The sequence below is a fragment of the Fusarium graminearum genome, chromosome 2 (genome assembly GCF_000240135.3).
Source record: "Fusarium graminearum PH-1 chromosome 2, whole genome shotgun sequence".
NCBI lineage: Eukaryota > Fungi > Ascomycota > Sordariomycetes > Hypocreales > Nectriaceae > Fusarium > Fusarium graminearum.
The window spans coordinates 2,773,601-2,796,069 of NC_026475.1; the positions used below are offsets into that span (position 1 = coordinate 2,773,601).

The window sequence follows — 22,469 nt, forward strand, 5'->3', positions numbered from 1 at the left end:
GAGGATCAATAGATGTACAGGGATTACTCGATCCAAATCTCATCAAAATATTGCTTTCACTTCAGAGGCTAACAAGGAGGAGAATATTCATAACCCTAGATATTCAAAGTCAATTCAATCATATAGTTGTACCGTAGCTGATAAAACTTGCGTGGATTCTTGATGTTCCTGTAATATCTTTACACTATAGAAATGAGGATCTGATTTGCGATATGCAACTGCCACAGGTAGTCTTGCGAGGAACAGGGTTTAGGCCCCCCTGTAACTACAGTACACGTTAATTGCATTTCTGCCTAAATAACTATTTAGGTACCTGATTTTCTCGCTGACCTTGTTAATACTAAGCTTATCTCACGCAATTGATTCAAGCGTACTAGTCTGCTATTCTGACTCCTAGTCTTTTCTCCTATAGCAGTAATGATTTGTGCTGAATGTACAATATTTAAGGACAGTTTCGAAAGTCTTACCGAAAACAGCCCAAAAGGAATCTGTCGAACACCATTTCAAAACTTTACCGTCCTAGAGAGATCAGCGTTCCAAGGTTGCGAGCTATGTCAGATCATCTATCAAACGTGGCATCAAGAGAGTTATTCTGAGAAATACAAGAAAGACTCACCTATTGAAGTCACGGGATATGTCAGAAATCTGAAAAGCAGGAACCAAGGAATCTTCATCTCTTATCAGGATTCTACTATTGGCGGCTTTACCTTGGCTGACTTCACACATAACCTAGTCAGTGAGGAACAATTCAACCAATACAGGACAGCGTGCCGTCGTATAATCGACCCTCATATACCCCACGCAATTGTTAAGATTGCCTCTTTGGCTTCCACGTGGATCCGAACCTGTCGCCAGACTCATCAGCATTGCCGATCTTACTCTGATAAGAGTGAGCCTAAAATTCTACCAACGAGGCTGGTCGACGTTGGCACAGATGTCAACCCACCAAGACTCTTCATCCCTCAACGACATCTTCGCAGCTTTGAGTATATCGCTTTGAGTTATGTATGGGGCTCGAAGACTTTCATCAAGACAACATACTCAAATCTAGAGGCTATGACACAGCACTTGCCATGGGCTCAATTACCCAAGACGATCCAGGATGCTATTCTGGTTACACGAAGCCTTGGTGTCAGATATCTCTGGGTGGATGCCCTTTGCATCTTGCAAAGTGAGGGGCCGGATGATATGAAGCATAGAGAAGATTGGTCATACGAGGCATCTCGATTTGGAAAATATTACGAAAATGCATTGTTGACCATAGCTGCAACTGGAGCTAGCTCTTCTGATCAAGGATTGTTTTTACCGACATCATTGTTAAAACTTGAACCAAAGTCTATTACATTTCGACCAGGAACACCATTGAGCTATACTGTTCGATCAATGATCCCCAATTGGCTTTCCGAGACTCTCTCTGGGCCGCTTTCCAAGAGAGGATGGGCTCTACAGGAACGTCTCCTATCAAGACGAGTTCTACACTTTGCCGAAAATATGATCCTATGGGAGTGTCACGATTGCCGAGCAACCGAACTCGATCCACAAGGGTTGCAGCCCAGGGGGTTGGATGATTCAGGTCAACTATTCCTTGAATTCATGACCAAGTGTCGAGATCTTTATGCCAAGGGCTTAGTGTCTGATGATTTCATGGACGAATGGTACCAATTCATTACAACCTATACGAGAAGTGAGTTTACATTTGTTTCAGACAGATTACCGGCACTGTCTGGTATTGCAGCTCTTATCCAACAATGCACTCAGCAGAAATACGTTGCAGGGCTATGGGAGTCGGATATTGCTAGAGGTCTAGCGTGGCAGAGTTACGGTGACTTTCGCTTTGATACAGCCCACCTCATCGATCCTCAAATCATGAGCAGCCCGACGAAGGGCGATTCGCAGCTTATACTACCTTCTTGGTCCTGGGCAACATCTCGAGGCCGTGTATTTTACTTCGATTACGAGACCTGGACACCACTTGTCGAAGTCGAGGCCTGGCAAGTCAATTCACAAGGAACCAGCACTTCAGGGCAGTTGCGTGGAGCAAGGCTCACGCTTCGCGGCGTTTTGGCAATGCTCAATCTAACTGACTTGGGGTTTCTGCCCTATACGAGTACTTACACGACGGACAATGCGTTGAGGCGTGATCCAGAGGAAGTATTTATGTCTATCGAATCAGTATATTTGGATGCAAATATGGACTTCCAAACAAGACAAATGACCCATCCTTGCCTTCTTGTTGGAAGTACTCGTTTGTCTGGCGAAGATGCAGGAGGGGCTCTAATATTGAAGACCACTGGTAACTGTATGGGTGGCATCGATGAGTATATGAGAATTGGATTCATATCACTTCCTATTGAAGAGTGTTTATCTATTTTTACTGATGAGAAAACAACCATTAGCCTGGTATAAGAAATATATCAGCTTTGTGTTTATGACAATGGACAGTAACGCATATAAAACGTTGTCCTGAGAATCAAGACTGCAGACACTCCAATGCTGCCGGCGTCAAGGAAGTATGATATAATAGTCGAGGCATATGAATTACTACAAACCACTGCTGGAAAGATCTCTCTATCAAGAAAACGTCAGTCTCATTCTTACGCACCAAGCAAACATACATTCACGCCCCCTGTCAGAAACTATCCCCGGGCGGCTATGAATGGTCTTTCTGGCCTCTAACAATGGAGAGTCATACTTGGGATGGAGTTTGTTGTCTCTAATCCCAGTAATCTACGCCTTAGGTTGGGTAAAGTGCAAATCCTTTTTCAGCTTTCTCTCGTGAGGAGAAGCCACAACTTCAAGTCCAGCGGGGTTCTGACCGGGTATTCTCTATACCCGCCCGCCTTACTTCCTCTTCCTCAGCGCCAGTTTTATGGAGGTTGGGGTGACACAAAACCACGAATTCGTCTTGGAGTTGGACGGGGAAGCTTGCGTGTTCTTACGCTGGGCAAGGATCCAGGCCAAGTTGGGAATGACAGTTTAGAGGAATCAGTAAAGTCCCAGGTACGCCTCCACGCATCCGAAAAATTAGCCGCTGAGATATCCTGAGTACATGTATGTAAGATAACAGTAGGCTCCGAGCATGAATATGTGGCTTGCTGGGGTGAGACACCATCGTTTGGCGGTCGTGAACGTTGGATCGATGATTATTTCGTATATAATGATTCTCAAGTGGTACTTTAAATTGAAGGTACAGTAGTTGTAGAATTGCATAGAAGGTACAGTAGTTGTAGAATTGCATAGGAGGCCAGAATGTTTCCTCCGTCCACAACCGAATAGAATAGCCTTCTTACGCGCTGTCGAGTGTTTCAGATTCGCTCAGCTCTGCAGCCGTCTCTGAAATCAGGCTCGGCAATCGGCTTTAGAGTACTTCTTGTTGCCCCTTCTCTCTGCATAACGAGGCTTTTGATCGAGGTACGCCTCAAAGCCTGGTTTGACAGTAAGGCGCACCCGTAGCGCCCAGAATCCTGCTCAAACTAGAGGCAAGGCGCAATTCCTCGATGACAAAATCTCTCTTTCTCACCATCCTACCTTGACAAACCATCGAACAGAGACACAATTCACGTCGTCATGGCATCTTTTGCCGAATACTCTTCGTTGCCCGAGGTCGTCGTGTCGGCTGATGGCATGTCAAAGCTGGAGTATCGACCTCAAGTACCTCCAAAACCAGCCCAGTACTACCAACGCCCAGATCATACAACGAACACAATCCAGGACGCGGGTCCAAGGCCACAATTACCACGACAAAATTCATTTGCGCCTATGCCATGTTGCGTTTGCAACGGTCCATGCAAAGCGTGGAAGTGCGTCCAGTGTGACGACTTCTTTTGTAATGACTGCTGGCCGAAAGAAAGGCCCCATCGTGTACCAAACTACCACACCCTCCAAGTCCAACGCCACAGCTAACTGTTATCTTCTAGCCAGGAAAGGTTGGCATCGATGGACGCGAACACGAAAAGGTCGACGAAGATATCGTGCACCGGCTACAGCAGATATTTGGCCAACCCACCGCAGAGGAACAGCATCGACGGCATACAAACGACATCAATACTACATGGTTTGGAGTCACAAAGGAACATGGCCAACCCTACCTTCATTACTCGAACCGACTTGTCGATATTCTGCGGGAGAGCCAGGTGGGGGCCTTTGCTGAGCGATTCCCTCAATTGGTGTCGTTTGTTGGACAGACAGGTATATCTATAGATCCATTTGTGCCACTTGTTTGGCCCTGGCTAACAAATGTGCCTCTAGGTGCTGGCAAAAGCACCGTCATCAAGATGCTGATAGACCGTCTACAAGCCGGACTAGAGAGCTCTCGCAATATCCCCGCCCCTGTTCCTGGTCTTGTCGGCGACAACGTTCCTACCACAGGTGACGTTCACCTATACGAGGATCCTGGCACCTATCACGCTCAGAGTCCCTTCCTTTACGCGGACTGTGAGGGAATGACTGGTGGAGAAAACGCACCCCGTGGATTGGCATGTCGAGAAAAGCTTGAGAGTGCAAAGAGATCGGGCAAGACTGTCAAGAACCTCCTCCGCAAGAAGATCACCTGGGCCGACAACCCAAAAATGCAGTCGCGCGAGTACGCAGTGACTAGTATGTTCCCTCGAATCCTTTATACCTTTTCCGACGTCGTCGTCTTTGTGCTCCGCGAAGTTAGGTGAGTCAATCCAACACTCTGGGACTTGGCGTCCACAACTAACAATGCATATAGGACATTCCAAACTGAGGTTCTTACACAGCTGGTTAATTGGGCCGCAATGTCGATCGACAAGTCCATCAACCAGCCAACTCTCCCTCATGTCATCATCGTTGCCAACGATACTGACACCAGCATCGACGATCAGCAGTGGGACCCGGTGATAGCCACAGAAGGATTGTTGAATGACTACAAGAATTCCGTACACCAAGTTCCTGCCCTCAGAGATATACTGGACAGGCTAGCCCATGTCGGAAAGCGCGTCACCACTACCAGGGGCCTTCTTGAGGAATACTACTCCTCTGTCACTGTGGTGAGAATCCCAGCCAAAGGCCGCTACATGCAGATCGATGAGCAGATCGGCAAGCTTTATGGAATCATAACCGACAGGTGTATGCAATCGCGTGTCCGAAAAAAGCAAGTCAGAATGCTCCTGAATGCTGAGATACTTCCGCAATATGTAAACTCGGCGTATGATCACTTCTCGAGAAGTCTTGATGAACCTTTCGACTTTAACAAAGAAGCACTCAGACACGCTCCCCTGCCTCGGAACTTTGGTGGACACATTCTCAACCTTATCTTGACTGTATACAATCAGCTAGGTCAGCGTCGAGATCGACTTCCAGACTTCTTTGCGCGACTCAGTCGTCCATTGGCCGCTTGCATTATGCTTGCTGCCACTCGAGACAATATTCAAGGTAATCCTCCTTTCTAGTTATCATTATTCCGTAGATAGCACTGACACTCTGCAGGCTCATATTCCGGCCTGCTGCGGAGCACTTATGGAAAATCACTTGACGAGGCTCTTCATCAATTCTGCGACCATTGGCTACCCTGCTCATATACCCGTGACGAGGAAACATGCCACAATGTCAGGAACTCTCATACGAAGGGTCATCAGTCAAGTACTGGTAGGATCTTCGCTCGTGGGTCATACGAGTCGACGTTTATCGCAGAGGCCTTCTTTCCTGAGTGGATGGGACAAGTTGACAAGCAGATCAAAAACCTCAACGAGCGCATGTACCGATTTGATCAAGACCAGAACACCATACCTCGGGCTCTCAATGTGGTAATGGCGGAATTCTACCAGAGTGTCCGAGTTGATGGCTCCGTTTCCAGGTTCAAGAGCAATCTGACTTGTCTTTGCTGTGTGAGAAAGGTTCCTGAAAATGTCCTCCCTTGTGGACATATTCTCTGCAAAGCCTGTATCCAGGCACACGGCCACAACGTCGGGCAAGGGCTTTTCCACATGCATTGTTGCCCACTTCACCATAAGAGAACACTATGGCCAGAGCCAGCCCGCGTCAGGTTCAAGCCAGACGAGGCTGGTGTGAGGATCCTCTGCTTGGATGGGTAAGTATACTGCCACTAACTTGTGACGCTTGCTGATGTTCAACTAGTGGCGGTGTGCGTGCTATCGACGAGTTGGTCATTCTTCAAGAGATACAAAAGAGACTTGGTAATCACGTACCAATTCAAAACTTCTTTGATCTCATCGTGGGTTCTGGGTAAGTCTTTTTTTTTTTTTAGTTTTGTTTACTTTTGTTTAGTTTTTTAGTTGGTTTTTTTTTTTTTTCCTTTTAGGTTTATTTTAGGTTTCCTTCACTGATATCAGATTACTGACACATTCATTGTAGTACCGGTGGCATTATTGCCCTTGGTCTTGGGGTGAAACGATGGAATGTAGGTGATTGCAAGGATCACTTCAGGAGTCTTTGCAAGCAGGCCTTCACCCCCCGGCTCGTCAAACAGCTATCGGCGGTTAGCATGCGCAGTCAATACAAGACGAAACCTCTAGAGAAGGGGTTGAAGTCTGCGTTTGGTCAGCACTCGTATCTCTACGGTGGCTCCAAGCCTGATCACTCGACCTCGATACGAGTCGCCGTCACAGCCACTTTGGCCAGTGAGAACAGGCCAGCGGTTCTGTCCAACTACAACACTGAGAGCGACAATGACTCTAGTAAGTCGAAGCTGCCCGTAGTCTTTACGCTGAACCTATGGCTAACTATCCAGTGCCTTACAGATTTGTCAGGCCTCAAGATCCTGCATGGGAGCTCAAGACATGGGAAGCTGCACGGGCAACGGCAGCAGCGCCTCCATACTTCAAACCGTTTCTCCATAGCGCAACTGGAATACAATACACTGATGGAGCTGTCCATCATGTTTGTCCGGTATTTGTTGCTGACAACGAGCGGAAGCGCTTATGGGGGGACGCCAATCAACCTACTCCAGACCTTGTTCTCTCTCTTGGTACCGGCCATGAGACGCTTCGCTTAACCCACAAGGCCAAACGTGCTGTGGTACAGAGACCTCCAGTGCCCTCACAGAAAACCGGACCTCCCCATCAGCGACCTTATGCTAGCTTCAGCTCCATGTGGAGGACCACGAATCCCGTGATGGATGACCAGCAATGCAGCGAAGATATCTGGAACAATTATGTCCAACAGACCTCAACTCCGTATCAATTGCAAACGGCTTCACATGAGCATCGCTACATGCGCATCAACGTTGGATGCGCAGACAAGCGACCAAATTTTGACGACATTGAAGAGATTGAGACTATTGAAAGAAACTCGATCAACATGATGAGTGAGGAGCATACAGTCAGGATGGCAGCGCATAAGCTCGTAGCGAGCTGTTTCTACTTTGAAAGGACGGGCGTCGACGCTCAGAATAGAGAAACAGGATTATATAAGTGCTCTGGTAGGTTAAAATGACTTTCCGCAACACATCAACTAACCTGTGACAGGCAACATTATCTGTCGCTTCGACGAAGGAAGCCGGGATATCAAGGGATTGGGTCTCATCCTCAAAGATCACATCCGTGGAAGCGCCTTTGTACCGTACTTTGTCTTGGAAGAAGACTATGGTACTCCAGTCATGAAGCAGCATGCCGTTACCGTCCCTGTTGACACAATTGAGAAAATGTGTTATACTGGCATTTTCAGACTGCCGTCTCATCTCATCATCGATGGTAGTCATGAAACAAGTTTGACGCGTCTTTCTTTGTGTTTGCAGCAAAATGGTTACGGTTACTCACACGCGTCTAGCCCATTCGAAAGTTCCGTCAACCCATCCATGTCTATTAGTGGATTCCCAAGAGAGCTTTTCGTCCAGTATGATCCCTTGTCACCCCGCGCAGCCGTCGAGGATGAGGATGATGGTGAGGGGCCATGGGAGTTGCCTGGCTCAGACGGCCCATCGCCAGCCTCTGATGTTCCTAAACCATCAAGGCGGGGACTGTTTAGGAACAGATCGATTCATCACTCAATTTCGAAGTTGTCATTGGGAGCCAGACCTAGTAGCTCAGAAGAAAAGGTGACTGCATCTGGTGAGAGTCGGGAAGCGAGTTCGATGGAGTCGTCGAGGTTGTCATTGATGTCAAAGAAGAGATCAAACAGCGAAGAAGATGGACCATTTCTCGATGTAGTGGACGGGAAGTCTGAGGGAGTATCTGGGTCGTGGGGTAAGCCCTTTCGTGGATACTATTGAGTTAAGATTGTATTTAGGTTACATGTGCTTTCCTCAGGGTATCAGAAAAATTGGCCGTTGGAAGCATAAGAGACGAAATTAGTAGGTCAGCTTATGCTACTTAGACTATGCTCTTTAGGCCGTTTATTTTTGTAACCTAAGACTTGGGAGGATAACTTTTCTGCTACCCAGTAGACTTTCCAAACATGAATATAAATTGAACGAATAGCTTTTATTTCTTTTATAATGATCGGTTGTTTGTGGATCCTATCATGGTTTCTCTGGCGTATGGTGACAGTTTGACAAGCACATCATCGTGTCTTCTGGGGTGATCACCTCTGTTGAAACTCAAGCGAACTGTAGGGCTAACCAATAACACTTGCAGTCCCGTAACAGAATTCTGGTGCCTGAAAACTGCCTCTCAAACAAAAAACAGCCCATGCAACAACGGCCATCACGAGCGAATCAGAGTCATGACAAACTACCGCTGTCCAGGGATCAGAGACGAGTCTTACCACTTTCATACCAGCGCAGTGGATCAGACAAGCAACTCCCACCAGTAATGACTCGTCAAGAGGATCAAGGACTTTAGTTTGGCTGCAATCTTCAGGCGAGGCAACCTGTGCGAAAGAGCCAGGGAGAGATTGACAGAGGATGAAACGGATGTCCGGCGGACTCTCCCTTTTTCCCTGTTTCCATTATTATAACTAACTCTGCTTACTCCCCGTCATCTTTTTCTAATTTAATCTCTCTGTCATATTCAAGTGTCGCTTTATTAATTCTTCACTCTCCCTCTGTGTTCTCGTTTCTCTTGTGTTATTGCTCGCTCACCCACGCTCATTTCACCGTTTCAGAACGCGTATTGTTTCAATCTAATTATCTACACCCTTATTTTTCGTCTCTATTGTCCGTTCTTGCATAATAAACCCATTTAATTGAACCCTTGTACGTGCACCCTGCCAAATCTACCCGAAACCGATGGTGTCAAAGGACGTTTTACCGAAGAAACCATTCAAACTAATCTTGAACAACCTTCTAGAATATCCATCTCCATATTTTGGCAATCGCCATGTCTGATCACAGCAGCATCAACCAGATTGGCGAAGCTGGTCTTCACCATCTACCCTTTCGCACAAAAGAAGGTCGACACAGTGATGCACCGCAGCTTTCTAAATTTCCTATTCTTAATAGACGGCATGGCAAGAAATTACCAGAAAGTCTTCACTTTAATCCCGGCACGTTCCGGCTTCGTTCGCCTACAGAGTCTTCTTTGAGTAGCATCTCTTCAGCAAACATTCCGGATTCAGCAACTACTCATTCTCTTTCTACCTTGGCGAGCCCTACGAGTACTACATATGCTAGTTCTATCAATGAACAGTTTGCTGCTACGACGCTTGATGGAGGATCAAGACCTGCGAGTCGTATTTGTCATAGACATAACCCGTCGAGTGGGACTTGTTCGACGTTTGTGAATGAGGATGAAGATGCTATTATCACGGGGTATCCTGAGTTTGATATCAAGATTCGTGGTATCGATGAGTTTCAGAGACAACCTGTTGTTCAAGAAATTCAACCTGCAAGGTAAGTCTGTTGACTTCTGATGCATCATCATGTCGCTAACACATTCAGTCCTAGTACCGAGTCTTTCATCAAGGAGGAAAAGGTTCTCACACCTACAGAGTCTACTCACACAGACATCCCAGATTGTGATGACAATGAAGAAGATTCTGGAGATGTCTCTTCTGAAGATGCCACCCTCGTTCTCAACTACGCTCTCCAAGTCATCTACGGCGTCGATCTCAATGACACCTCAATCGCCCAAGATAAAGTCCAAAGCCTCGTCTCCAACTTTGCCCAGAACATAAACCAACACATCTGGCAATCCGCCTCAGACGGCCAATTCTCCCACACAATGTCACGATCAAGCTCATCATCCACGCCTTCGCAAGACGCCTCCAACAACGACCGACGAGGAAAGCGCAAGAAGCAGGGCAAGCGTGAAGACGATGGCGATGAATTCAGTGACGGCGAGGGATCAGGATATCTTCCTATCAAGCGTTCACGACCAAACCCCAAGGATGATGAGAATTTACGGCTCAGCTGTCCTTTCCGAAAGAGGAATCCTCATCGGTTTAACGTGAGAGATCATCACAGCTGCGCAATGACTTATTTTCCCAAATTTGCTGAGCTTAGGTGAGTTGACCAAGTCTTCCCAATTTCAATCTTACTAACATCCCATAATAGGCAGCATATTGTGAAGCAGCATAAACGCGATGATCCCTCGGCTTACGTCTGCGATCGCTGCAGTCGTGATTTTCCCACACGAAAAGAACTACGCGACCATCAACGTCTACCAAAAGAGCACATGTGCGATATCGCCGATGCAGATGCCGAGAGCGGAATCGATCCTCAGACTGCGACGAAGTTACTGAGCAGGAAACGAGCGAGTGGTACTTCTCCTGAAGTACAGTGGAGGGAGATTTGGAATATTGTTTTTCCAGATGACGATGATGGTGATGTCCGATCTTATGGTGAGTGTCCTACTACCAGTCTTTACATGAGGTATACTAACAACTTCAGAGTACACTCCTGTTATCGAACACTTCGAAGTAGCAGCCAAATACCAGAAAGCTTTCGAACAGCTCAAACTCTCCCTCGTCGACAAGATCTCCAACCCCGCCACGCTCGAAACCCTGTCTACGAAATTCTACCAATGCTTCGTTGAGACGCTAGACCATTGCATCGCAAACGCGCAAAGCATGCCCTACACAAACCGAAGTAACAAAAAGAACGAAATCACGCGATCCCAAGCACCCCAGAGCATCGTCCAACGCAAAAGCCGAGATATAATGCCCAGACCTGATTCCGGCGTTATACTAGACGATGGCTCCGAAGAAAGCGGCAGTTTGGGACATAGAGATAGTATGAGGACTATTAGAAGTGGTGCTGCAGGAAGGGGAAGCCAAGTACCAGAAACAGTCCTCGAGATTATAACGCCGACTGCTGGGTTTGATGATATGATGCAGCCTTCCATGCTGGCTATGACTGGAGGGACAGATGTACAGGCATGGAATAATGGCGTGGTATATCCCCAGATGATTGCGGATCAGATGCTTCCGGCAAATGGATTGACGACGCAAGCTGATTATATGAACTGGGGGCAGATGTATCCTGCTTTTGATACGCTGGGGAATGGATTTACGGGATTTAATGGACAGCACTAATGAGGAATACTTATGTTTAATCTTACCAGGCTGGACCTTGGTTGTATAAATAGCTGTATGACGTTTGGGGCTATGTCATGAGCTACACCCTTTAATTATATGAAATGAAGGTAGTTCCATATGTGTGGTTTCGTCTCTTTTAAAGTAGAAGTTTTGGTGACTTGAGAGTTGCATTATTAATCAGCATGTCGATATATCACATTAATGCAATTGCTTCCTGGGAAGTTCCGTCACATGTAAGATAGCTTCTTGTTGTTTTGGGGAACTTCACAGCCCAAGCTAGATGATTCGTCTTCAAAGATCTAAGACCCCGGTTCCGTCGGAGACCTTACCACAGCTCCGACGGAATCAAAAGGCAGGTCTGTCCAATAGAGAAAGCTCTGTAGTAGGTCTAGCTGCTCTTTCGAGTCTAGGCTGAGGAAACTAGACATACAGCCAAACCTTAATGTTTGAGACGCCACGCACGTAGAGCTTCCCTTGGTAAGCTAGTTGAATGGTACGTGTAACTTCACCGTGACGTCTATAAGTAAGCCCTTCCCCGCAGCTTATCACAAAGCATCAGCGAGTCTCTCATCAATCACTCTTCCAAGTCATATTATTGCAACTCTACACAATGTCAGACCAGAACGACAGGGCCCCCGTCCCCGACATGGCGGAAGACGACGCCTACTTCCCTTCCCCCTTCTCCCTCACACAGTACGTCACCTCAAAGACAGACTTTGACGGCGCCGAATACCCAAACAAGTACACCGGCGGTAAATGGAAGATCCTCATGATCGGCACCCAGGAGCGCTATCTCAAAATGGCAGACGGAAAGTTCTTTTCCACGGGTAACCACCCAGTTGAGATGCTTCTACCAATGTATCACCTCGATGCTGCAGGTTTCGACATTGATGTAGCTACACTATCCGGTGATCCCGTCAAATTTGAGATGTGGGCTTTTCCCAAGGAGGACGAGGCTGTCAAGGCGATTCACGACAAGTACAAGCAAAAGCTTCGCAGTCCTCTTAATCTTTCCGAAGTCTGGGGAAAGGGGTTTACTCAAGATACACCCTACATCGCCGTCTTCATCCCTGGAGGTCACGGTGTTCTCAATGGTATTCCATTCAGTAAAACAGTCGGAGACGTACTCCGCTGGGCTGATGCAAACAACCGCTTCTTCATCACCCTCTGCCATGGTCCCGCTAGTATTCTTGCCGCTGATGTTGGAAAACCTGAGGGAACCAAGTTTATCTACGAGGGATACAGTGTTGACGTTTTCCCTGATTCACTAGATGAGGGCGCTAATATCGACATTGGTTACATTCCCGGCAAGATGGATTGGCTGGTAGGTGAGAGGCTTAAGAAGCTTGGGGTTACTCCTATTAATAAGACTATCTCGGGTGAATGTCATCGTGATCGTCTGTTGTTGACTGGTGATTCGCCGCTGGCTTCGAATAACCTGGGTAAGCTGGCAGCTAAGACGCTATTGGAGGAGGTGAACAAATAAGGTCGATCTATTACAAGAGTCAGAGAAAGTTGGGTAACTAAGACGGGACTTGTAACTAGATACGAATTTGCAAATAACCTTGGTGGTCTACTAAACAGCTTATGATTGTGTTCTATCCTCACCAACTGTGATAAGGTGTTACATCAAGCTACCAACGATGATACGGAAGGAAACCTCGGGGGTGAAAACAGGTTCAATTGGGATTGTGACATGTCTGTCCTCGTAGATCAGTGATTTATCGATGCGAGCCAGCTGTACGTATTGGCATACAGCTAAATTAACACACATTTAATAATTTACCTTGCCAACTAAAATAAAACATTTTCAAGGTAATATAGTCTTACACGAGGACAAAAGTCTTATAAGCAAAATTATATTCCAATTGATTGTATTACTATGATTCTTGGACGACGTGGGAGTTCGGAGTCATTCGAAAACACCGCTCTTCATAATATCGCACAGGTGAGTACAGCCTTGATCAATGCAGTGAAATGCCATTATTAATATTACTCCAAAATTAAAGTAAAAAGTCTCAAATCTATAGATAAACTATTAGAACAAATTCATCATGGCAACCATCATAAACACTGCAAAGCCAGCCACTCCAAAACGCTCCCTCTCTCCAGCAGTATTGGTACTCCCCTCCCCAGTAGCCTTCTTCTCAGCAGGTTGACGCACCTTTGTCAAAGTAATGTTAAAAGCAGGACTTTTGACAGCCTCACTAACTCCATCCTCTCCCTCAACAAACACAAACAAGTCCAAGGGAAGGTAGTTGTACACCATACGATCTTGCTGGAACCAAGTCTGGCAAGTTCCATCCTTGAAGAACAAATCCTTCTCAAACGCAGCGTCGGTCTCGGAATCGGTCTTGTCGAAGACAGCACGCCACGCTGTTTCGCCCTTTTTAGAGAGGTTGCTAGGATACATGCGAGCGTCGACGTAGGGAGTTTTGGTCGAAGCGCCGGACTCGAGGGCGTTGAAATTGTAGTTTCCGATATTGTTCAGGACGTCAAAACCGCGCATCTTCCAGCTCTTGATCTTGAAACCGGGACCTGAGTCTTGGGTGAAAGTGATGGTTGAGTTGGTCTCCTTATCCTCGTATGTTCCAGCAAAAGTATCCTTTGCTTCATCACGACCAACCTTTTCAATAGCAGGCAGAAGGTTCTGGACAACGGCGCTGAGGATTGTGGCTGTTACGTAGGGGTTTGCGCTGGCTTCAAGACCGCCGGACATGACGGAGATGACAATGTCGTAGTCTGGAATAAGGACGGTCTGAGAGTGGTAGAGACCCAGATCACCGCTCTTGGTGTAAATATCGACGAGACGGCCATCAGAGGTAATGTTGTCGCTTCGAAGGATTTCCCAAGGTCCGCCGACTTGGTAGCCCCATGATGCAGTGTTGGCTTCGGGTTTCATCCACTTGCGTGTCTCAGCTGGAGAGAGAAATTCGTTGTTGAGGATGCCTTCGGCGAGGAGGAGCATGTCGGATACGGATGAGAACATGCCACCAGCACTAATTATGTTAGCCAGAACACCAAACTTTGGTATCGGAACTTACGAGTCAAAGACAGCAAGGGTAGAGTTCCATGTAGGTTCCTTCTCGGGGATGAAAAGATCCTTTGTGGGAGGTGTCTTGTCGACATAGGTACTCTTCATGCCTACAACATCAAAGACGTCTCTCTTGACAATGTCCTCAAAGGGCATATCTTCAACAGCCGCAAGAACAAGACCGAGAAGAGCATGGCCTACGTTGGAGTAGACGGGGTTGGTAAAAGGGGCGTAGACAGGAGGTCGAAGGTTGACCTGCGCAAGGAGATCGTCTCTGGTACAAGGGACTGTGCCAGGGAGACCAGAGCAGTCGGGTCCTTTGCCCCTGGGGATTTCAGGTAAACCGAAGGGTGCCCAGGGCTTGGAACCAACAATTGCCAGATCCTGAGCCACTATAGAGGAATTAATATAATGGGTTTATGTTTGGTGACTAGATGGGCTTACTGTCAACACCGACGCCTGAGAGATGGCTGGCAAGAGACCCAACAGTGATATCCTCCCACTTCAGCGACATGATATCATCATCCCCAGCCGTCTTGTTAAGCTCAGGAAGATACTTCAAAACAGAAGCCTGCAAATCAATCTTATCATTCACCCTCGCCGCCAAAGCCGTAATCAGCTTTGACCCACTGGCGATGCGAAAGACAGTATCCTCATCAACCTTATCCGAACCCTCACCCGGGTTCGGCGGTGTGAAGTAGTAGTCAAACAGAGACTCCTTCTCGTGAATTGACTTTACACTGATAGCTAGACCAGAGTGGTTAAATTGGGATGATATTTTTGCGTCGAGGCCGTTTTTGAGTGCAGCTGCTGCTTTTTGAACGAGGGGACTTTCGCCTGGTGCTTGGGGTGGTGGGAAGACGGCGCCGAGAGGGGGGCATGCTTTGGCGTCGACGAAGGTGAGGGCACCTGCAGCCACAGCTGCTATTTTAGATAGAGAGGGCATGGCAAAGATGGGATTGTTAGGAGAGCGAGAGAATGATGGTGTGTAGTTTCAGATATCTACTGCAGTATGACGGGAACTCAACTTATATACACCACAACCGTAGCTGAAGGATCAACACCAGTACACGACAATCCATTTTCGGATAGCTAATGTCTAGTTTAGTCCAGGAACATGCATCATAGCGTCTGTCAATCTACTCAGCCTCGATATCTTTAATGCTAAATCCTTTAGATGTTACTGTATACGTATGTTAGTAAGCTAATGTTGGCTGTAATGTCGGACCCTGAAATGCGAGAATGTCAAGACTTGGTCCGAGGGTGAGAGTCCGAGTGAACCAATCAGATGGGTAGGATTCGAAGGATTGAGGATGGATTTAGTTATGTCACATCGCTAGCTTGTGGGGACTTTGGACTAGGTTAAAGAGTGGAGGAGCATAAGGCTGAGACGTTGTGGGATCTAACCTGGTTGCTTACTGGCAAACCGGTTAATACCCGCTAAGCTATAGCTGCTGTTATATTCGGTTATTACTGGTTAGGGATTTTCAAGGTAGCGCTTGGATATTAGAGTTGTGTCAGGTTATTATGCCTCTATGGAACCTACACCATCTCCGTGGGATCGCTGAACTGTGGAGATACTCCCTGCCAGTCAACGGCTTCTCTGCCTCTGATCTGTCTATTGATAACTCATAGCAGACATATCATCAAGAGCACAATAGCTTCCCAACTGTATTCCAACGCCAATCTCTGTCTATATCATTATTATTAAAGATCCATCCAGGCTGAGCATCCTCATTCCCCTCCAAGCTGCTGCGCCACGATCCTTCCACCACCCCAAGTCCAATCAACTAACCAGCACTGCCAAACCAGCCCCACGGCTGTGTCCCTGCAGTGTCGATCCCTTCTGTACTTCACTACACCTACAGCGGGCACTCGCCCCAGATAAAATCACATATCAATCATCTACCCACCTCAACAACAAGCATCCTCTCATTCCTTCCAGCTCGGACTCTTGACCTCGGACTTTTTTCTTCATCGTCAGCCCTAAACCAAAAATCTGCAACTAGCTCGCTCGTACCTTGCATCTCAGCTTCATGTATTCAATCCCGTCGCAGTCACCGCCCGCTTCGGGTCGCAAGGGGAGCAAAAAGGTGCGAACTGGCTGCATCACCTGCAAGTATGTTCTCAGCTCCTCCAACTAGGACATATATACTAACAATGACGCAGAATTCGAAAAGTAAAATGCGATGGTACATACCTCCAGCCTGACCTCTAAGGTCTATCAATTAACATCTTCCAGAAGCCAAGCCTTACTGTCTACGATGCATCAAAACAGGTCGTCAATGCGACGGCTACCGTCCATCACCAAACTCCTCACCAGAACCCATGGCTCTCAGCCCATCACAAGGCTTTGACTCCCCCCAAGAAGTCCACGCCTTTGACCATTACCGTCTCCGCACCGCAAAAGTTTTATCTGGTGCCATCGACGCAAGCTTCTGGGGTGGCGTCGTTCTCAAGATGAGCACCTCTGAACCAGCAGTGCGACACGCCATCCTCGCCATCAGCAGTCTGCACGAAGCCGTAGAAACACGAATCAGAACAAATCGCGAAGTCGACACGCGCTTTGCTTTTCGCGAGTACGGAAATGCAATTACATCGCTGCGCAATTGGGGTCAGAGAAATGATCCTTCTCTTGTACCCCTCCTCGTCTGCGTCTTGTTCATCTGTGTTGAGTTTCTCATTGATCGCGATACAGCTGCCCAGATGCACATTTGTCAAGGCCGACAGATCCTCTCCACTCTAAACGATGGTCGATCACCATCTATGGAAATGATCAAGCACGTTCTCGTGCCCATCTACGCTCGTCTGAGTCTCTCGAGCTTTCTCTTCGGTAGTCGTCCTGCGCCTATCCCAACACATCTACGAAGCTGGACAGACATGCCCGTCATGTTTAGTAGTCTTGAAGAAGCGCGTTATGCTTTGTATCTCATGCTTGATGACACATTGCAGTTCACTTTTGCTGCTCGTTGTATCATTTTTGATCCAAATACGGACCCCCAAGAGATTGTTCGTTTCCAGCATGAGCAACAGAGACTCCTCTCTCAACTAAATCGATGGCACGCTGCTTTTACCGTCATCACATCAATGACGCCTCAATCACCCGCTTTAGAAAACTCAATCAATGTCATCCGAATCTACCACCAATCCACTCTAATCTACATCTCCATCGCCTTGGACACCGGCGAGATGTGCTTCGACAACTACACATCCAATTTCGCAACCATCATTTCCCTCGCATCCACCATCCTCAGCTCAACATCCGCCAACTCGAAACTCGAACCTTTTAGTTTCGAAACAGAGATCATTCCCCCCGTTTACTGGACCGCCATCAAATGTCGCCATCCTCTCCTTCGTCGCGCAGCCCTCAAGCTTCTAACACGAGAGCAAATGCGCAATCGCAGAGAGAACCTCTGGCACGCCCGCGAAACATCCGTCATTGCAGCGCGCAGTATCGAGATTGAGGAATGCGATTTTGACACCACGCAAATAGATCTAGATTTGATGATGGGTAGTCCGAGGAACATCCCAAGTCCCAGCGCCCTCAGCGATGTGTCAGCAGAAGCAGAAGCCATCTACGAGATTCTTGTCAGCAAAGACATAAAAATAAAGATCGAAACATCCAAGCCTCCCAGTCTTCCTGCACCCCCCATATCATTCAGCGATCCAACACCCGAGGAATTCTTGTCCGGGTCACCGTTGAGTCTTGCGTCCAGCGGATCGTCTTCCACTCCTACGACGCCAGCCTCGGTGACGGATAGTGTACCACAGCTTGATGTCGCTGCGCTAAAGACGAGTGGCCTGGAACCGCCTTTTAATATTCCGGATAGTCGACGTATTAAAAACGCGGTTTTTGGGCCTGCCGAGTTGGAGGGGATTCTTGTCACGTTTTTCAGGAATCCTGATCCGGGGGAGACGCAGTGGAAGGTTACCAGGGAGTTTTTGAAGTACTGAGCTGGAGTAGAATTGGATATGATGCATGATACACGATATACCCAGAAATTTTATAGACTTTGCTTGTTAATTCACTTTGTTATTTGTGTCGCGTTGGTGATCTACCTGTGACATTTCCTCTGTCAAGGTAGAATGACTTGAAAATGAGGCTACCCTGCACCAGCTGGTAAAACCAACACTCGGTCACTACTTGCGCTACAGTTATATATTTGTGCTATTTTATGGATATTGAAGTTGCTTGCCACGATCATTGGCGCTTTCCAAGGTCCAAATAAAATGGCTTCAAGCGGCTGTGGGTGATGTTGCGAGTTGCACGTTTCTGCAGCCTGCCAGAAGAATTATCCACTAAAAGCATAAGAGATGAAATTCGTAGATCAGTGTTATGCTATTTACATGAAATATATGAGACGATGTATTTCTATCTTTCAAGACTTGTATAGGAGGCTGACACTTATGCCACCCATTAGCATTTTCACTCTGAACGACAGCAAAGAGTCACTCGACCATGGGCAGATCATTTGTTGCCAACATGATATAAAGAACTCGTCTAACCTGTTGGCATTTGTTTCTATGCTAATAAATATCTGTTCTCAATGTCTGGCACTTTATGTTGTGGTTTGGTCACTAAGTTACGATGCATCTCATCACAATCATGTTGGCCCCTTACCACTGTGCGCAGTCAACACGAGGTTCAAACGACCAGTTACCACTGAGCATCATGACGAAATCGTTACTTGGATTAGCTGTTGAAGCTCGCAGCTTTCGTCCTCCACTACCGCTCTTACCCTTCATCTGTCCAGCGCGCGGGTTCTTTCCTTCCTTCCGTCGACCGCGACGCCATCCTTCCTCACCCTGACCAGCGCGCCTTCCTTCCTTTGCAAACAAGAATGGCCCTCATAAATTACGTCGCCGCCCAGTTTCGATTTTCTTTTCTTCTTCTTCTTCTTCTTCTTCTTCTTCCTCAACTCGACTCAGCATGCTGCTTGACGAACACCAACAATGATCCACTTCCTCACCGTTGCAAGATACACAGCCATGGTGCTAGTATGCGCCCTTAACTGGTCGTTTGTGAGTAATCCAGTTTCTCTTCACTGCCGTCCTACCAACATTACTGTTCCGCCACTGCCCTTCTCCTGTTAGTACACTTGGTTCGCATCCGGGGGGATATTACAGATGAATAATCTGTGAATGTCTTATTTTTTCTCACTGTGTTCATGGCCTAGCTGCGATGACATGGAGAGGAAATTTCTATTTGGACTGAGTATCGACCTTGGACCTTCGCTGTCTTCTCGATGGCTTTTTCTCAAATGTAGCGTCGTACCTCCAATGCTTTCACGGATTGTCTCTTCCTTGCCGTTCTCCTAATAAGGTTCTGGCGCAAGGTAAGATATAGTGAATCCCTTACTTTGCTGGTTTCCTTCCTGTCTGTTTCTCTTCCTTTCACCAGCAACCACGTAACATTTTCCATGCCTCATTCACGATGGCCTTCACGTAGGACCAATCAATCCAATACCCTATGGCATAACCGAGCCAACTAGCGAAAAGCAATCCGTAGTCCAACCCACTACAATAGCAGTGGAAGAGTTCCTTCCAGGAATGGGTGTGAGAAGCATCACCGCGATGTTGGCATGCCCCCCAATCTTTAGAACCGGGGCGATTAGCGCAGCATAAGAATACCGAAAACAAGACGTACACTGTGCAGTCCGTTAAAAAGCCGCCAAGGCCTTCATCTCTGAAGGCAGCCAATGAAGTATATTGGGTCGGTGTCGAGGGATCGGTCATGTTCAAGACTGTTATCCACCCTCAGACCTCTGATAACTTGGGAAATGGCTATTAGGAAAGTTACTGACCGCTGTCTGGTTCGAGAGGTGGTAGGTTTAGCAGATAGGGCCAATCAATCCAAATCAATGCCCAAAAAAAGAACAAACGAAGGAAAATTTCCAAAAGCAAATATTTCCACCCATCCCAAAAGCACTCGAAGAGTTCCCTCCCGTAATGGATTTGAGCAGTTTCATCATCCCTATACCGCCATGTGCCCCAGTCTCTAGAGTCGTGGCGATGGCAGTAGGATGCGGCTGTCCAAACCAAGCAGAACATTGCGAACTGCACTGCTAAGAGGAACCCCAAGCCCCTCAAACATCTCAAACTTATCCCGAAGTCCGATATGAGAATATATATCGGGTATAATAAGACAAAGAGTGATTGCCAGGCCAATATCCTGATAAAGCATTCAACTTCAGATACTTGTTTTGGAGGTGGTCCCCCCGGGGTGAAGAAACCGATACGATCGGGGATGTGTAGGGTTTCGGACTGAATCGAGTACCATCGGGTCGCCAGGTCGACTTTCCAACGACTCACGATATGATGAGATTCGTTGCGATCGATCATGTTCAGGACTGTTATCAACCGTCAGACCTCTGATAATTCGGGAAATGGCCACTAGGAAAGCTACTTGCCGCTGTGTGGTTCGATAGGTTGCGTGGTTTGAGAGCCTGTGGTGATGATGAAAGGAGACGAGAGAAAACAACAGCAGACAGAAAATTTTATACCTTGCAATTAACCTTATGCTAGGGCTCAACAAAAGAGAAAGCTTCGATGGCTTTGATAGTGATGAGTAAAACTTAATCTGGGTACTGATTTCGTCTTATACTTCCAACACCCAATCTTTCTGGTAGCCTGATGCCCAGTCACAAACAATCTTTAGTCAACACATGTAACTTCAATCATCATGTCGTATTGCAAGGGTATCATTATTGTGTGCTATGTAGTCAACTGCATCCTGTTCATCAACCTCTAGCAGCCTCTCTTCTCGACTCTGCCACCAACTTCCGCCTCTTATTCCGCTCATCCTGCTCAGCCATTACCTTTGCCGTCAGCGACGCAGCAAAAGAATTGTTGATGCCGCTGATCCTAGCATCCTCCTTCTTCTTTGCTTTCTCGGCGTTGGACGCCTTATCCTCCTCCTTCACGTCGTCGCCCTTGCGCTTCTTCTTCTTTTCCGACTTGTCCTTCTTCAAAGTATGTGTCAATCCCTGGCTCTTGAGGTTCTCGACCCTCTTTTCCAATCGCTCCACGTCTTCTTTTGTGTGCGCAATAAGTGTAATGATGTTGTCTTGTTCGAACTCGGTGCCGCATTCGGGACAAGTCTTTTCCTGGATCTCCTTGATCGCTACGTCTGCAAAAACATGCCCGCAAGGTACCAGATAGACAGACTTGACAGAAGTACCTAGCTCCTTCATGGAGATGGGGCACACCAGCTTGTCACCATCCTTGGAAACCTTGAGCTTTGCCACGTCGCGTAGTGATTTGATGCCCAGGCTCGCGGGTGTGATGTCGACGGGTTCGTCGGAGGGCATGAGACCATTTAGGATCGCTTCATAGTTGTAAAGACGCCCACGCCAGTCGGAGACAAGAGTATCGATATCGAGAGGTTCGCCGCTGAGCGCGCAATGGGACCAAGCATGGGCAAGGGCTTCGAGAGTAGTTGCTTTGAGTTCGGATGTGGTGGGAGCGCGCGCCGCATTCTTGACAAGCTCGTGACGCTTGGGGATGGAGCCGCCGTCGTTACCCATGATTGTTGATAGCGATGGTGGTCTTGTGATTGGTCTGATTATATAGCAGCGAAGAGGTGATACGGTCGGTAGTATTGTCTGCGCAGTGATGCAGGTGTCGCAATGATTATTGAGGGTGCCGGGGTGTGTATGGTAATATGTTGTCAAGGTGAATAAAGTTAGGAATCCCTGGAGCTGAGGCGATTCCTAAATGAAAGATGCTTATCGATAAGGGGTCATTTGGCTTTAACAAAATGAAAGTATCTAGGCCGTGTGATGGTATAATACACTGTACTACAGCACCTCTTTTTAGCAAGCAACATGTCAATCAGCACTGTAAAGTGACTCTGGCAGCGCTCCACTGGTCGCCCGCCAATTCCTAAACATCCATCGCCAATGACCTCCTCCCGACCCAAGCTTCGACAACCTCCAACTTGACCTCCACACCGGTGCTATGCGCCTTTCTTAATATCTTCTTCTTGTAGCGCCTTGTTGGAGATATTATTCATTACATAGGATTGGCCTCTAGTATC

General features: G+C 47.3%; 8 protein-coding genes across 8 annotated transcripts; 5 read left to right on the forward strand and 3 right to left on the reverse strand.

The window, feature by feature from the left end:
* Positions 1–417: 417 nt before the first annotated feature.
* Positions 418–2,406, forward strand: FGSG_08140 (uncharacterized protein; the record flags this gene model as incomplete). Its single annotated transcript, XM_011322372.1, has 2 exons — positions 418–1,684; positions 1,736–2,406. The coding sequence occupies 2 exons, from the start codon at positions 418–420 to the stop codon at positions 2,404–2,406; spliced, it is 1,938 nt and encodes a 645-aa protein (XP_011320674.1).
* A 1,161-nt stretch (positions 2,407–3,567) lies between these two features.
* On the forward strand, positions 3,568–8,502 carry FGSG_08139 (uncharacterized protein; the record flags this gene model as incomplete). The annotated part of the gene is made up of 12 exons (XM_011322373.1): positions 3,568–3,671; positions 3,712–3,800; positions 3,922–4,188; positions 4,249–4,660; positions 4,715–5,397; positions 5,452–6,052; positions 6,100–6,207; positions 6,337–6,659; positions 6,713–7,402; positions 7,449–8,165; positions 8,209–8,272; positions 8,400–8,502. The coding sequence occupies 12 exons, from the start codon at positions 3,568–3,570 to the stop codon at positions 8,500–8,502; spliced, it is 4,161 nt and encodes a 1,386-aa protein (XP_011320675.1).
* Positions 8,503–9,239: 737 nt separating this feature from the next.
* FGSG_08138 (uncharacterized protein) lies at positions 9,240–11,394 on the forward strand (the record flags this gene model as incomplete). Its single annotated transcript, XM_011322374.1, has 4 exons — positions 9,240–9,751; positions 9,806–10,363; positions 10,415–10,701; positions 10,751–11,394. 4 exons carry the CDS (start codon positions 9,240–9,242, stop codon positions 11,392–11,394), a joined length of 2,001 nt encoding a protein of 666 aa, XP_011320676.1.
* Positions 11,395–12,007: 613 nt separating this feature from the next.
* Positions 12,008–12,883, forward strand: FGSG_08137 (chaperone protein hchA; the record flags this gene model as incomplete). Its single annotated transcript, XM_011322375.1, has 1 exon — positions 12,008–12,883. One exon carries the CDS (start codon positions 12,008–12,010, stop codon positions 12,881–12,883), a length of 876 nt encoding a protein of 291 aa, XP_011320677.1.
* Positions 12,884–13,435: 552 nt separating this feature from the next.
* On the reverse strand, positions 13,436–15,377 carry FGSG_08136 (uncharacterized protein; the record flags this gene model as incomplete). Its single annotated transcript, XM_011322376.1, has 3 exons — positions 13,436–14,396; positions 14,442–14,823; positions 14,876–15,377. The coding sequence occupies 3 exons, from the start codon at positions 15,375–15,377 to the stop codon at positions 13,436–13,438; spliced, it is 1,845 nt and encodes a 614-aa protein (XP_011320678.1).
* Positions 15,378–16,467: 1,090 nt separating this feature from the next.
* On the forward strand, positions 16,468–18,385 carry FGSG_08135 (uncharacterized protein; the record flags this gene model as incomplete). Its single annotated transcript, XM_011322377.1, has 3 exons — positions 16,468–16,550; positions 16,601–16,623; positions 16,674–18,385. The coding sequence occupies 3 exons, from the start codon at positions 16,468–16,470 to the stop codon at positions 18,383–18,385; spliced, it is 1,818 nt and encodes a 605-aa protein (XP_011320679.1).
* A 1,440-nt stretch (positions 18,386–19,825) lies between these two features.
* Positions 19,826–20,167, reverse strand: FGSG_13434 (uncharacterized protein; the record flags this gene model as incomplete). Its single annotated transcript, XM_011322378.1, has 1 exon — positions 19,826–20,167. The coding sequence occupies one exon, from the start codon at positions 20,165–20,167 to the stop codon at positions 19,826–19,828; it is 342 nt and encodes a 113-aa protein (XP_011320680.1).
* Positions 20,168–21,171: 1,004 nt separating this feature from the next.
* Positions 21,172–21,957, reverse strand: FGSG_08134 (uncharacterized protein; the record flags this gene model as incomplete). The annotated part of the gene is made up of 1 exon (XM_011322379.1): positions 21,172–21,957. The coding sequence occupies one exon, from the start codon at positions 21,955–21,957 to the stop codon at positions 21,172–21,174; it is 786 nt and encodes a 261-aa protein (XP_011320681.1).
* Between the last annotated feature and the right edge of the window lie 512 nt (positions 21,958–22,469).